Below are 15,089 nucleotides of genomic sequence, written 5' to 3'. Positions count from 1 at the left end.
TGTATTATCACATGCTCACTATGCTTCTGCTTCTCTCCCTTGCACCATCTGCATCTCTACGACACAACCCCACCATGACTTCACTGCTATGTATCTCTGGCTCTTTTCCTTCTCCTTCTTTTTAGCCATAAAACACATCCAACACTTTGTATGTGGTCTCTGCTGAGTCACTAGTCCAGCGTTTCTCAACCGCTGTTCCGCGGCACACTAGTGTGCCGCGAGACGCTGGCTGGTGTGCCGCGACGTGCGGCGACGAGAAGGGCGATTTGCATTGTCACGTGCCTGGCGGCCGCCAATAGTCAACACTGACCCGCCGGAAAGCAATATTTCTCCTCCTCTTTCCCAAAGCTCAGTGCAAACAAGCCTGGCGGCTGCCAATACACAGCACTGACCCGCCGGAAAGCAATTTTTGGCAAGTGTTTCTTACAGTCATAATTATAATATAGGGCGGCACAGAGTTAACTTTTTTAACTTTTTTAATGGTGGTGTGCCTCGTGATTTTTTTCACAGAACAAGTGTGCCGTGGCCCAAAAAAGGTTGAGAAACACTGCACTCGTCTACTCCTATGTGGAAGTGGCATGGTCTTCGGCAGAGACAGCTCACAGACCTGCTTAACTGGAACAGTGGAACTCCTATCATTGCTGACCATCTGCCATGTTGCATCGGGCTAATGGACACTCTTCAAGACCTTTCACCCTGAACTAGAGCACAAACCTGGGATCTTCTCCATGCAAAGCAGGTGCTTTACCACTGACCTATTGTCCACTGTTGTCACACAGTTCAAAGATAGCTTAGGGCGTTAGCTGGTTTATCGTATGGTTTTATTATATGTGGTTTGTTGCAACCTGAGTTTTTGCAGGCACATTTGATAATTGAAAAAAGCTCAACCCACAATAAGGCATCTCACCTTTGGTTCTTTTATACAAGTGTATTAGCTTTTTAAAAGGCCACTGTACAGTTCAAGGCAATGAAATAAAAATGAATTATATTAAACCACCAGTTAATTGAGACTTTGAAAAGTAAATAGGTAAACTATGGGAAGGGATTGTAATTTAGAGACCAAAACTTATGACGAGCACCAGTACTTTAAGGATTACTAGCTGACTCTGCTCGGAACAGGTTAAGGATTTCAAATGGATGAAACCTAGCATGCACAATGTTTTGAATGAGTAGCAGAACTGCCTGAAAGCCTACCATTTACAGAAATTGCATCTTTTTCACTAGGAGGTTCTTGTAACTCTTCCTGGGAATCAAGAAGCGATGATTTGATATAACCAGCCAGTGTTTCCATAGGGCTCCCACCACTGGCCATTAGCGGACTGTACTGGTTATCAACAGGAGAACACACACTGCTTTTCAGTTCGTCAAACCTTTTTGCACACTGTCAGAAGATAAAAGAGGAGGGATTTTCAGTTTTAGTTCTTGTTGGAAGAAATCCCAGGTATGCCTAGGACATAGATGCTCATCTCCAGGTATCTAAATAAACAACAACCGATATTAACCTTATGCAGAGCTAGTGACTAAGCCTTTAAGCCTGGTTCCTAAGTTTTTTATGTTGGCGCCCAAGAATCTGGCAGCTTTTTCAGTGCTTGCCTGTAAGCACAGAGTTTGGAAAGCTGTTTTGTTTTTCTGAAACAGACATATCTGTCTGCATCAAAGGCTATACAAAAAGGAGCTGCCTTAAACCATCTCTGCTGGGCAGTGACTCTTCCAAGATACCAGGCAAGCATTATTTCCCTAAACCCGCCATCAGAAATTCTTTCAACATGAGGTGCACGGGATCCAACTTGGAATCATTTTTATGTGTGAAGGACATGTCCTTCCTCTGAGCTAAAGCCCCATTTCATAGCCCATGGTGTAACATCATAATTTGAGATGCTGTGTTCAGACAGCATAATAAAGCCATTCTTTTTGCTGGTCTTAGAGCACTTACTATTAGGTTGTAAACTGAAGTTTAACTACTTTATAGTATAACAGTCAGTTATTCTCAGATGAGGATAGCAGCATTCCCTGTGGGCACTTGAGAACTTGTCAAAGAGTACAAAGAGGAAAGGGTCCTTCCCAGCAAACATTATCTTCCATAGGTATAGAATTTTTATCAAGCAAGAAGATTCTACGAGACATAAATGCCTCTCTTCTCTCTCAGAAGGAAAAGGCAACAGTGACAGAAAAACTAAGGCCTAGATCAGGCATCCTCAAACTGTGGCCCTCCAGATGTTTTGGCCTACAACTCCCATGATCCCAAGCTAACAAGACCAGTGGTCGGGGAAGATGGGAATTGTAGTCCAAAACATCTGGAAGGTCGAAGTTTGGGGATGCCTGGCCTAGATCTATGATGGCAGCTGGATAAACTAGGACCTCAGCTGCCTGAGCAGCACTACTACCATGATCTCATTACATTCACAAGCTGAGAACACTTGCCTTCTCCCTTAGGTACAGTGGTACCTTGGTTTAAGAACAGCTTAGTTTATGAACAACTTGGACTAAGAACACTGCAAACCTCTAAGTAGGTGTTTTGGTTTGTGAACTTTGCCTTGGAAGCAGAACATGTTCCGCTTACTGTTGAGTGTGTTCCATTTGCTGCTATGGGAAAGCACACCTTGGTTTAAGAACGCATTGGTTTAAGAATGGACTTCTGAAACGGATTAAGTTCGTAAACCAAGGTACCACTGTACCCACCTTCAGTGAAAGTATAGCTAGAAGACTAAGACTAATCCAACTGAAACCTTCCCCTAATATGACTAGCCAGGCACATGAGTAGGGAAGGAGCTTGAGAGGTATTCAGAACTTGGATCATCCTTATAGAGCACCACAACTTTCCAGAACTCCATAAACATACATTCTTTTCAGAAACGGCAGAGCAAACAAGTGATGTCACAGTGGATACTAGTACTGACTCTTTGTTAGATTGATAGAAGCTTTGTAGGAGTGGAAGTCTGTGCAGCGGAAGGGTCAACGAAAAGTGTTTCTCCCATACAATACTTAAAATTAGCTTTGTTTTATGCCTCACCATTCAGCACTGGAAGGTATAGAAGCCATCACACATCATGAATGAGCACAAAGGAGCTTCTAGACCTGGCAGTCAAAGTAATATTTAATAGACATGATAACAACAGTAAATTAAATGGTATCTGATCTGAATTCCTTAGAACTCTTTAAGCCAAAATTTCTTCAAAGTTTATTCTTTGTATAGTTTCTTAAATCAACTTTCTGTTCAACCTCCTACTGTCTTATCTCTTTTACTTTGCCCCTGCTGGGTCTGGGTTTTTGTTGTTGCTGGGGGCTTCTGGGCAGGTTTGTTTGCCTTGCGTTATGATTTTTAAAATAGGCTTCCACCACAGAAACAAATCCACACTGGCTGTAATATACATGTGATTTCTCACAGCGTCCATGTGCAACATAAAATAAATGTGAGGTTTAAGTGCCTGGAAGACTGTCAAGCATGAAAACACTGCTAAAGGAGCAAAATGATTTTCTCTCAGCTGGTTTATGACTGAGCACCAATGTTGGATTTGACTTTAGGTGTGATTTCTTTAACAACTTTGGTTGTGTTTAACTGTACATTAGCTGCCCTCAGTTCAATGATCTTCTGCTCTTTAGTCCTCTTTAAGGCCAAAAGAAACAACTATTATTACATATTCTTGTGTGACTTTATTGATTACACAAATAATGAGGCATGTGGTAGAACAGCACCCGTAGTTTGCAGCACAGTCTGAAGTACCAGTACATTAAGTAAATATTTTTTTAAAATTTCCCTTCCCCCTCCCTATAAATAATTCCAATTGTTATTGATATAAAATACCATTTATGTTTATATGAGTGTTTTACTGTGCTTTTATTTTTATTTTTAATTTTATGTGATTGTTGCATGTCATACGCTCTAATGTAAATAAAGCTTTATCTTCATTTATCATCATTCAGCCCAGACACTGAGGTCCAGCTCCGAGGCCTTCTGGCAGTTCCATCCCTGAGAGAAGTGAGGGTACAGGGAACCAGGCGGAGAGCCTTCTCGGTGGTGGCTTCCATCCTGTGGAACGCCCTCCCATCAGATGTCAAGGAAATAAGCAACTACCTGACTTCAATAAGACATCTGAAAGCAGCCCTTTTTAGGGAAGTTTTTAATGTTTGATGTTTTACTGTGCTTTTAATATTCTGTTGGGCGCCACCCAGAGTGGCTGGGGAAACCCAGCCAGATGGGCGAGATATAAATAAATCATCATCATCACCATCTCAATGCAACCATGTTAAACAGTTCAAAGATGAAAATGAATAAAAACTACATTACAAAATAAGGGAAAACGTACCTCTCGTGATGAATAGCCTGGAACCAGCCTTGCTACGTTGTCCCAATTGATAGGCTGAGGGACACTGAATAAAGAGCAGAGGATCATATCCAAAACCATTTGATTATTGTCGTATGGGAAGTTATTGTTTTCTGAATATCCACGGCTCATTTTTTGGCACTAGAAAGAAAGACATGAAAAAAGAAACACACATAATTGCACTTTCCTTTAACAACTTTGGTTGTCTTAAATGTACATTAGCTGCCATCAGTTCAATTTGTTTCACACTTCTTGGGCATACAGTATGGCCAGCACCCGAATTTAGCTGTGTATGTTTTGCCTTACTCATGAACAGACTTTCAACAAATATAGCAATAGTGGTTTGTAAGTATTTACATTCTACAAAAGAAAATATCATCACTGTTAAACATGTTCTCAAAGAGAGTGTCTGCACCCTGGAGATGCTTCAGCCAATTCTTGGCTCTCTGTAGGATCCTCCATAAATTTGGACTTCAAGCTGTTGCTCTGTCTTTCATCCACCTCTATACACATACACTTGCAGATGTCTCAAACGGTACACCCCCATAAACGTATCATTTATTCAGAAAAACGCCCACAATCATAAGAAATGTTAACTTCTGTTTCTCTAAGGTCAGAGATGGTGAATCACCAGCCTGTTTGCCTGATCCTGTGAGTGGTTTTCTGGAGCCTTCCAAGAATTTGGCAGCAGCAAACACCAAATACATGAACTGCTTTGGGACTCTCCATACAGAGTCAAATGGAGGTCTAAACATCACCAGCACTCAAGAAGCAGGAAGATCCTGAATGAGGCAGCATTACCATGTCTGTTCTGCTGCCAGTTCCACCTCCTTGAGCATTCAATACTCTTCTTATGAGCACTTAGTAATTTCCAGTGTTCCATGACTGCTCCCAATAGCTAGGCAGCACTGGCGTGAGAAATGCTAATGTAATGAAGAGTATGCTAAGCAATTAAGAGTTTCTGTAAGTCCAGCCCACAGGGAGCATTTTTGGCTTCTAGCACTCTAGCTATATTTGGGCCTAAATTGGTTCATTAACTACATACACAAAGCCAAAATACAGCTATAAAATATTTGAGGTGACTTCAGCTTCTCAGGCAGTTGGATTAAACTAGTGAAAGTTATCCAAACAACTGTAAGGTTAAACATTGTTATTGATATTAAAATCCAGATTCTAATAAAAAGAAAACAGGAAATAAAACTATACTTGAACCAAAAAGAACCCTACCGTGTTTCCCACATTTTAAGACACCATCTTATATTAATTTTACTCAAGAAAATAAGCCTATGGCTTATTTTCGGGGGGTGTCTTTTTATTATTATTACTGTAAGTACCTCCTTACGACTAGTAAGAACTGTACACTGCTTTAAGAAAGCAGCGCTACAAATGAAGGCAGGAAACCCAAAGCCAAACAATGGCAACAACACGAGGTCTTTGGGTGCTTTACCCGGCACCAGCAGAGAGGAAAGAGACGCAGCGATTTCCCCTCTTGCCTGGGTTACCCTTATTATTATCTGTGCAGAGCTAAACCTAAAGACCCAAAGGGCGGAGTGCCAGAGGGGGGGGAGAGACCCGCTCTTCCTTGGTCTCTGTTCTGCCCTGGGCTCTTCAGCAAAGTGATTCACACGTACACCCGCCACCACCATGACACATACGTTAGCTCACCCCCACCCATTCTTCCTTTTACCGGAGAGAGAGCAGCGAGGGGCTGTGAGTGGAATTCAGGGAGACCTGGAATTCCCCACCAACACCCAACAGCACCGATAAAACAGCGCTCCGCTCCGCCACAGCGTCGCGTTCACACGCCCCAGACGACTCGCCTCCCACGAGCGCTCCGCTTCCCCCGCTGCCCGAGTTCTGGCAGAGACGGCAGGACTTAGCGAAGAGGAAAGGCTTTTCTCCCGCCCAGCTTTCTCCCTCCTTGGCTCCCCTCCTTCCCTTTCAGGCGCGCTGACCCAGACACTCACACAAGCCGCCTGCAGCAACGAGCTGAGCCAGGCGGCGAGCGGAGCAGCGCCTTGCCTCGGACTGCATCCACCGCCTCCTCCTGGCGCCGTTAACGCTGCCACCACCACGGTTGCCCCTGCCATTTTTCTGCCGGAAAGGGGTCTGCGGGAACCAGGGCGAACCAACACGCAAGTGTCGAGCTCTTTTGCCCGGCTCTGCCCTTTACTTCCCGCTGCCTCCCGCCGCCGCTCTGCCTTGGGCCATGCGGCCCGAGAACGTTTCGGCGGCGCGGCTCCTGCCGCTACCTGTCACCCACCGCCGCTCTGCTTCGGGCCATGCGGCCCCAGAACATTTCGGCGGCGCGGCTCCTCCCGCTGCCTGTCACCCGCCGCCGCTCTGCCTTGGGCCATGCGGCCCGAGAACATTTCGGCGGCGCGGCTCCTGCCGCTACCTGTCACCCGCCGCCGCTCTGCCTTGGGCCGTGCGGCCCGAGAACGTTTCGGCGGTGCGGCTCCTGCCACTGCCTGCACCCGCCGCCGCTCTGCCTTGGGCCATGCGGCCCCAGAACGTTTCGGCGGCGCGGCTCCTGCCGCTGCCTGTCATCCGCTGCCGCTCTGCTTCGGGCCATGTGGCCCCACAACATTCCGGCGGCGCGGAAGGGGCCAGCAAGGCTCCCGACGCCGAGGGGTTTTCCCGTCCGGGCGCTCTGCCCAAGTGGAAAAAAAGTCCTGGGAAGAGCGGGGAGGCTCCCAGCGCGGCTCGCCTGGTGACGCGCTCAATTCATGCACCCCCTCCCAACTGGTTTCAAGCCTCTCGAGGCTCTAAAGGAAAGCAAGAAGGTATGTCTTATTTTCGGGGTATGTCTTATATTCCGCGAATGCATAAAAACCCTGCCATGGCTTACTTTATGACTACATATTAAAAAGGGGGAAACACGGTATTTTATTACATAGTTTAAAAAGCAGCATCCTACAGCTGTGGTTTTCAAACTTTTATCATTTACACAACCTTTTCCACATCAGCTTGTGTGCCAAGAATTTCCTTCATGGCTAACACGTATCCATGCTTAATCCAGAAAAATGTTCAGGAAATGCACTCAGTTCATGAGAAATGTTCTTCAGTTCTGCTAGGCACCACCATCAATCCACTGGAATTGAGAGCACGCTGCAGAATACTCTGACCCACCACAATGCTATGGGTTGCACATGGGAAGACTAATAAGTGAGCAAGCAACATTGCTAACTTTGTCACTGATGGAAGCCTGATGAGCTTCTGAGAAACTCAAGGTATTTCCCCAACAGTTTGACAACTGCTATCCTATACCAATATTAAAAAATAAAACAAAGAATATAATTTCTTCATATGTTAAGATTTACCCTGCATAAACACAGTGCAAGCCTTCCACTTTGACACCTACAATGGAAGGGGAGAAAATTGCTGCTCCGTAGGAAACTGCTATGTGTTGCTATTTATAGTCTCCCATTTCTTAAATAATGAATCACAGCAGAAAGCAACCATGTGAAAATTCAAGAAGGAAGAAAAACAGCCAGGGATGGGGGAGAGAAACATTAATTCCAGTTCCATGATACAGCAAATTCAAATGTACAGTTTGGATTTTATCTCACAAGTGTTCAGTGTAAAACTGAAGCTGCCAACTTCTATCTATTGGCAACTATTACATTTATTCCGTCCAGGGAGACATATCATCCTAGAAAAATAAGCAAAGTTTCTTTCTCTTTTTTACTTTAACTTTAAGCCACCAGAAAATGTTTCTCTCTCATCTACCAGCACATTATCCAATGATGACTGCAGGCTTTGAAAATTGCAAAGCAGCTAGAGCATACCCATTGCTCAGGTATCAAAATTACAGAAGACTAAATGAGACAGACATGTTGTTTTTTGTGGATTACATCAAGCTTTTGAATTATTTTTATAATTTTGCAGCTGGTAAAAAAAAAAGTCTGACCTTGCTAGCCATAACTAGTGAGCAGCTTAGAAGACTGAATGACTTGTGAATGTCATAGGCTTTTAGTTCAGTTTATAACAAAGCCTAAGCAAGTGCAGTTGACACTGCTTTCCTATTCATCCCTGTCTCCACTTCCTCATTTTCCTCTGTTTTCCCACATGTGAAATTTTAGATTACAAATTATATTTTTATACTCTTTTACAGTGCCATGAATACTGATGTCACTATATAAATAACTACTGTAATAAAATACAGTACTAGGAACTAGAAATAAAATAAATAAAAATCAATCCTCTATATACTGTACTGGGCAGCATTGATACATACAGTACATACATAAGGCTTACTTCCTCATTCAGAAGTAATCCAGTCTCTCATTTAGAGGAGGGCAGGGCCTGATTACTGCTGAAGGATCAGAAAAAAACAGTATATTACATTGCCACTGAAATTTCTGCAATGCAGTAGCATTAAATATAACGGGATTGCATTTACAGACCACACAGCTTGGTCCTCAACTGATTTCAATAATGAAGATTACTCCTTGCCCCCCCCCAAGAAAAAAAAATATCCGAGCACTTCATGTGCATTATCACATTAATCCTTAGGCACAATAAGCCACCATGGTTCTTCCCTATATTACAGACATGGTGAGGCTGCAGAGTTCAGAAAAGCAAGGATGCTGCAATTTGAAACAGAGGCCAGCCCTCACCAAAATTTTCAGTGCAAAGGGAGGTTAAAGAAAGGCAGTGGTCACTGCCTGAAGACCCACACAACTAGTTTTGTAAAACCAGATACTCTGAACTTTTGAAATTGGAGTCCTCTTTAAAAACAATGGGTTTTCAAGGGGAATTTTTAGTGTTGGGCATAAAGCAAATCTTCTGCTTCCTGGAGTAGTTTTCTGGATCTCTGTCCACATGTGCTCCAAGGACATAAAAGGGGTCAAAAAACACTTTGCTAGTAGCATATGATTAATAATAATAGGTTCTCCAGATAGACAGCCAAGTAACAAAAGAGTGCATCTTGTTTGTAGTTGGAATAGGACATGTATGCAGTAGGGCTATAAACACTCATTTCCAGCTCAAAGGAAGCTGCATCTACAAATAAAATAGTTGTTCCTAACTTGACACAAGCTAATTCTGTCAGGAAAGCAGCACTGAGCTTTGAAAAGTTCACAAAAACAGACCTGAGACTTACCCTTGATCTTTTTTTTTTTTAAAAAAATCCTGCCTAATCTGTAACACAACCAGGTCCAGCACCTGCCACCACCTCCTTCACCAGGTATAATAAAGCACTCTGCTGAAACAACTACTTTGCCTTGCTCAGGCACTCAGAAGACAAGACATATTCATATAACGTGAGGATTTCCCCCCCCCCAAATCTTCTGTAACACTTGCAGCATCAACAGCCCAGGAAAGAATGAAGATGCAGCACAGCTTTGACTCTTTGTGCAAGGATTAGACCCCGCCCATATCCATTTCATCACAAATAAAATTTTCATAGAGGGGACAGGCCCAGTCACGTAACTGAGGGAGAAGATGTGGTTCCTTTCTTACAATGCACCCTGAGAGTGTAGTCAGAGAAAGCTTTCTATGGTGCTGAAAGCTCCCTAGTTTTGTACAAATACTAAGGAAACATTAGTAGAATAGGAGCCATATTGAATCCATTTGTAGTGTTTGGTTTTCTTATTAGTGATTAACAAAAATGTTCCCACAATGTCAGCCATTACTCCATAAAACTATACCCCTTGGCTTTCAAATCCCGAGATGTCTAGATGAATGCCAACAGCAGCAGCAGCAGCAGCAGCAACAACAACAACGTTGGGACAATATGCAAACTACCGGTAAACCCTACCCTTAAGGTTTTCCCAAAAGCATGCACCTTATCATCCCATGGCTTCCTTACTATAGTCATTACCATGATATGAAAAAGCCTTTGTAGACAGTTATTAAAAATACATCAGTTAACATAGCCTCAACACAGAGCAAACCCAATACCTCAGCATCTCTCAAACTATCAGGCATCTTAGCTGTGCAAAGTTGACAGGTGCTCTGACACACGGTGATAGTTCCAGACAGCCATGAAGCTTTTGTCTAGCAGCAACATGCTTTGTAAAATGCAACCTAGATTTGAATAAATAGATGTGGGGGTGGGGTGGGGGTGGGGAAGAGTTACTAAGAAACACACAGTTTCATCCACTCAAGCACTCCTTTATATCCATTTCAAACAACGACCATTTATACTTGGGTGGGATAGCCTGCTCCTCTTTCAGGAGCCACTCCCAACATACATTGCTGTTTGCAGCACATAATGTAGAACACATCAGTTTCCTGCTCAGCAAACTGAGATTAGTTCTGAGGATGAGCAACAGTCAGCCTCGGGCTCGTGAATTCCTTCCATCACCAGGGCCATCAGGAGGAGACTGGATGCTTCCACTTCAGATTTAACTAGAGGTTATCATTACGTCAATATCCTAAAGCTGTGGTTAATCTTAACAAGAACGAGTGGATACAAGCCAGCTTCAAAACCCATTGTTTGAAGATGGCTTGTTTTCACTGATGGTAGTAAAGACTCACATTTTGTCAGGGTTCAGAGACAAACTTCCTATTTTTGGGTGTGGAAAGGGGGGTGGGAAAGAGAATGCATGAGTCAAAAGATTACTGAGGTTCATTTCCTGTAATGCTAAACTTTGCTTTAGAATTACATCCAAACTTGCCCATTATAAAGGCATGCAAATTCACATCTATTTCCAGCATGAGCACGGAGCATTCTACACACAGAATAGGCAGACCCAACCTGATCACGGAAATATGACTGACATGGAAGATAAGAAGCAGCCTTATGCCAAGTCAAGCCATTTGGCCACCTAATTCAGTAATACTGACTAGTAACGTCTTTCTAGGATTTGAAATGGGGATCTCTCCCAGCCATACCAGAAGATGCTAGGAATTGAACCTAGGACCTTTAAGATGCAAAGGAGATGCTCTCCTTCCGAGCTGTGGCCCTTTGAGTGGCCAATTACTGAAGTTGACTTGAATTCAATCCTAAGTAAGAGCAGTAGTTACATATCAATGGGGCTATTCCAATTACAGTGGTACCTCGACTTACGAATGCCTCGACTTCCGAAGTCCGCAAACCCGGAAGTATTTTCGCCGCATGCGCGGTCTGCGCATGTGCAAAGCGCAAAATCGCGCTTTGCGCATAATGGACGCTTCAACTTATGAAGGATTCGACTTCCGAAGAGCGCCGCAGAACGGATCGCCTTCGTAAGTTGAGGTACCACTGTAACTACATTTAGATTCAATAATTCTCAATGATTTTCAGGAATATATTCTAAACTCTGTGACTTAACTGGGTTATGTCTCATAGAGCTCATTTGCACTCTTTGTTTAAAAAGCTCTGAAAGGAAAGTAAGCTACAGTATGGGTGTGAGTTATTAGAAGAAGAAAAAAATTTTTTTAAAGAGAGGCCTTTAAACTGATGCAAGGATTTGTTAAACAACATTTACCTAACAGTAGGCAACATTTTTAAAGGAGAAGAAAACTGAAATGCAGTTTAGTCAGATACCTTTCTTATGTAAGATGAACTTTATTTGTAGTAGAAAATCACTGATATATGTATAGTCCAAAATAAAGCAACTCATTCAGTCTGGGCCAAAAGGCAAGCTATAGAAAGAGAAATAAAAATAATAGTAAGTGATATTGTAAATTCTCCAACTCATCACATAACAATCCATACAACAAAAAATATATGACCTATCATAGAGTGATACTTAGGGTGACACTTAGAAAAATGAAGTCCATGTTCATCACTTTTAATACACCTAAATAATTGTTTAGCTCTATAGAATTGTAGACTGTCTCACCAGAGTGGTGCATGCTCTAGTTATCTCTCGCTTGGACTACTGCAATGCGCTCTACGTGGGGCTGCCTTTGAAGGTGACCCGGAAACTACAACTAACCCAGAATGCGGCAGCTAGACTGGTGACTGGGAGCGGCCGCCGAGACCACATAACACCGGTCCTGAAAGACCTATATTGGCTCCCAGTACGTTTCCGAGCACAATTCAAAGTGTTGGTGCTGACCTTTAAAGCCCTAAACGGCCTCGGTCCAGTATACCTGAAGGAGTGTCTCCTCCCCCATCGTTCTGCCCGGATACTGAGGTCCAGCGCCGAGGGCCTTCTGGTGGTTCCCTCGCTATGAGAAGCCAAGTTACAGGGAACCAGGCAGAGGGCCTTCTCGGTAGTGGTGTCCACCCTGTGGAATGCCCTCCCACCAGAGGTCAAAGAGAATAACAATTACCAGACCTTTAGAAGGCATCTCAAGGCAGCCCTGTTTAGGGAAGCTTTTAATGTTTGATGGATTTCTGTATTTTAATATTTTGTTGGAAGCCGCCCAGAGTGGCTGGGGGAACCCGGCCAGATGGGCGGGGTATAAATAATAAATTATTATTATAATATTATAATACCTAGGAATCATACCTGGATAAAATATTGCCCTTAACAAATGGTGAAAGTTCTCTTCATCCACTATTTCCAAAATAAGTCAATTATTCAATACATCCTTAAATAAAAAATGACTTCAATTTAAAATTTGCACATTTTTTAGTTACTCCTTCCAAATCAGCAACCTTTTATTTTACTTTAGAAAAGTTGGCATAGGAATTTAAAAAGATGCTTTGTAGCCAAAGGATCAGAAACAGAGAGCAAACAGCTTCTCCTAAATCTAAGGTATCAAATTTGTTACTGTAGCTACAGCCCAAGGAGCATGCTAGAAGGAATGAAGACACACATGACAGTATTTGTTATTGAGTCCTAAACATAAAGCTAGCTGCTAGATAATTCTTCAGAATGAAGTAATTCACTTCTACATGGAAGAAAATTCCAGCGAGCTAGAACTGCTCTGAAACCAATTACTGGTTCCAAAAAGTTTTGGAGCAGAATTTAGTATTAGAAAAGCAAACACCTCAGACCCACGAACCACAGGAAAAGAGACAGAAAATAATATCCTGTAACACAACGGCAAGAACCTTCCTGGGAAAATAAAATTTCTCTGATCTATCCTTATAATTGCTGGTTTTTGTTGCACGCATGATCTCCCCCTCCCCTCACTATACCTTGTAAAATGTAAAGATGAAGAAGCACAATCATTTAGCTATAAACTCTAAATAAGCTTATTTAGTGAAAAGCATATATATTATTGTATGCATTTTGTTTGTTTTATATAGATAAATCCTATTAAAAGGATTATAAAAGAAAATTAAAATTATTTAAATGTACTTTAATGTCACCTATCCGTAATGTGTCAGATTTAGTTAGTATCTTTCAGAAATGAGGTTAATCATATTAACCGAACTGAGGAAACCATCATGCTTGAAACAAAAGGCACTGCCTCAGGACAAAAACTGTAAAGATTTTTTTGAATGTTCCTTCCCACCATACATCATCACTTCACTGCAGACATTGTTCTGCTCACCTGCAGCTCTTATAAATGCAACAGTCTAGCTGAAAATAGCATCTTTGGAATGTAGAAAGGGCCCTTGAAATCTCACATTCTTCATAAATTTCTTTCTTTTTAAAAATTCTATTTCACTCTAAAAAAAAATTAACAAAATGGTCAATTATCTTGCATACATGACCCAACAAAGAGCATGTGGATAACACATTATCCAAGATATTATTAGCCAAAATAATAATAATAATAAACATTATCCAATATAACAATTGAGATACAAAGCTTTTGATCAAATACAAAACATAAAAGAAAAAACAACCCAAAGCATCCATGTGGCTGTGATATCATCATCTATTAAATTTCTATACTGCCCTTCATCTGAAGATCACAGGGCACTTCACAATATAATACAGTAGCCTTTCCAACATCGAAGTTTTCCCAGAACAGGTAAGTCATAAGTGTTTTTCCTATCCTGAAAAGGTCTTGGGGTTACAACCGCTTCATAAATTTCTGAAGAGTCTAAACTCTTTGTTGCATAAACACAGACAAGAAGGGATGGAGGTTATCCAGAAAGCAGACAAAAAAAACACAAAACCCCCTCAACTAGCACCACTTACCTGAAGGATGCTCCACGCAAGCGAGGTGCTGCCAACTGATGGGATCCAAATGCAATGAAAGCGCCTCTCAGGAAAACACGGTGGCAGGCAGGGCAGGGCAAAGGACCAGACAGATATTATATCCTGAGGACAGAAAGAGAGACAAAGAGCCAGAGAGTATCACTTCGCCTGTCGCATGGATTCAGCTCTGCCGTACTTTCCTGCCTCCAAAAAGGAAATAATTAAGGCATGTTTGCATCCCAAACCGAGCAGTGGCACCACCCTGCTCCCCTGACCGGATCTCTCCCCCCCCTCTCTTCTCTGCATTCCCCACCCTGCACCACCCCACCTCCCTGGGTGCTGGAGGAAGGGAAATATCCATTGCTCAAGAGCGTTGCCCAGGCACACACCCCTCCAAAGGGTTGCCCCCTTACTCCCCATTATGTAAAGAGGCACCCCTGGCTGGCTGGCTGGGAAGCTGGAAAAAGACCTGGCAACCTGGGAAACCCAGCCAGATGGGCGGGTGTAAATAATAAATTATTATAATAAATTATTATATTATTATTCCAGGGAGCTACCTGACTTCACACACACACACACACACACGCCAAGACGCAAAACTCCACCTCCTGCCTGAAACCCTGGGGGTGCTGCTGCTGCTGCCAGTCCGTGTGGGCAATACTGAGCTGGATAAGCTCCCCATGTTCCTAACTTCTTGGCTCTTGGGACCAAAAAACAACCCCACACTCAATAAAACTAGGTAATACTACACTATCCCTATCCCCCCCCTCTCTCTCTCACACACACA

At 42.8% G+C, this 15,089-nt stretch overlaps 1 protein-coding gene across 3 annotated transcripts in view; it reads right to left on the bottom strand.

The window, feature by feature from the left end:
* SANBR (SANT and BTB domain regulator of CSR) overlaps positions 1-15,089 on the bottom strand; it is a 40,732-nt gene that overhangs the window by 25,320 nt on the left and 323 nt on the right. For 2 of the 3 annotated variants that reach the window (XM_035110904.2, XM_035110905.2), the window contains exons 1-3: positions 10,230-10,357; positions 4,305-4,463; positions 1,195-1,381 (exon numbers count right to left, since the gene is read on the bottom strand). In XM_035110904.2, the coding sequence (XP_034966795.2) occupies positions 1,195-1,381; positions 4,305-4,463; positions 10,230-10,256 (373 nt within the window). In that variant the 5' untranslated portion in view covers positions 10,257-10,357. Of the gene's footprint in view, positions 1-1,194; positions 1,382-4,304; positions 4,464-10,229; positions 10,358-11,799; positions 11,898-13,706; positions 13,825-14,302; positions 14,426-15,089 lie in introns of those variants that run through there. The other variant, XM_035110906.2, reaches the window with a different exon arrangement.

The sequence above is a fragment of the Zootoca vivipara genome, chromosome 3, assembly GCF_963506605.1.
Source record: "Zootoca vivipara chromosome 3, rZooViv1.1, whole genome shotgun sequence".
Lineage (NCBI taxonomy): Eukaryota > Metazoa > Chordata > Lepidosauria > Squamata > Lacertidae > Zootoca > Zootoca vivipara.
The sequence above is the reverse complement of the archived record's forward strand: the minus strand, read 5'-3'. Positions and strand labels throughout refer to the sequence as shown.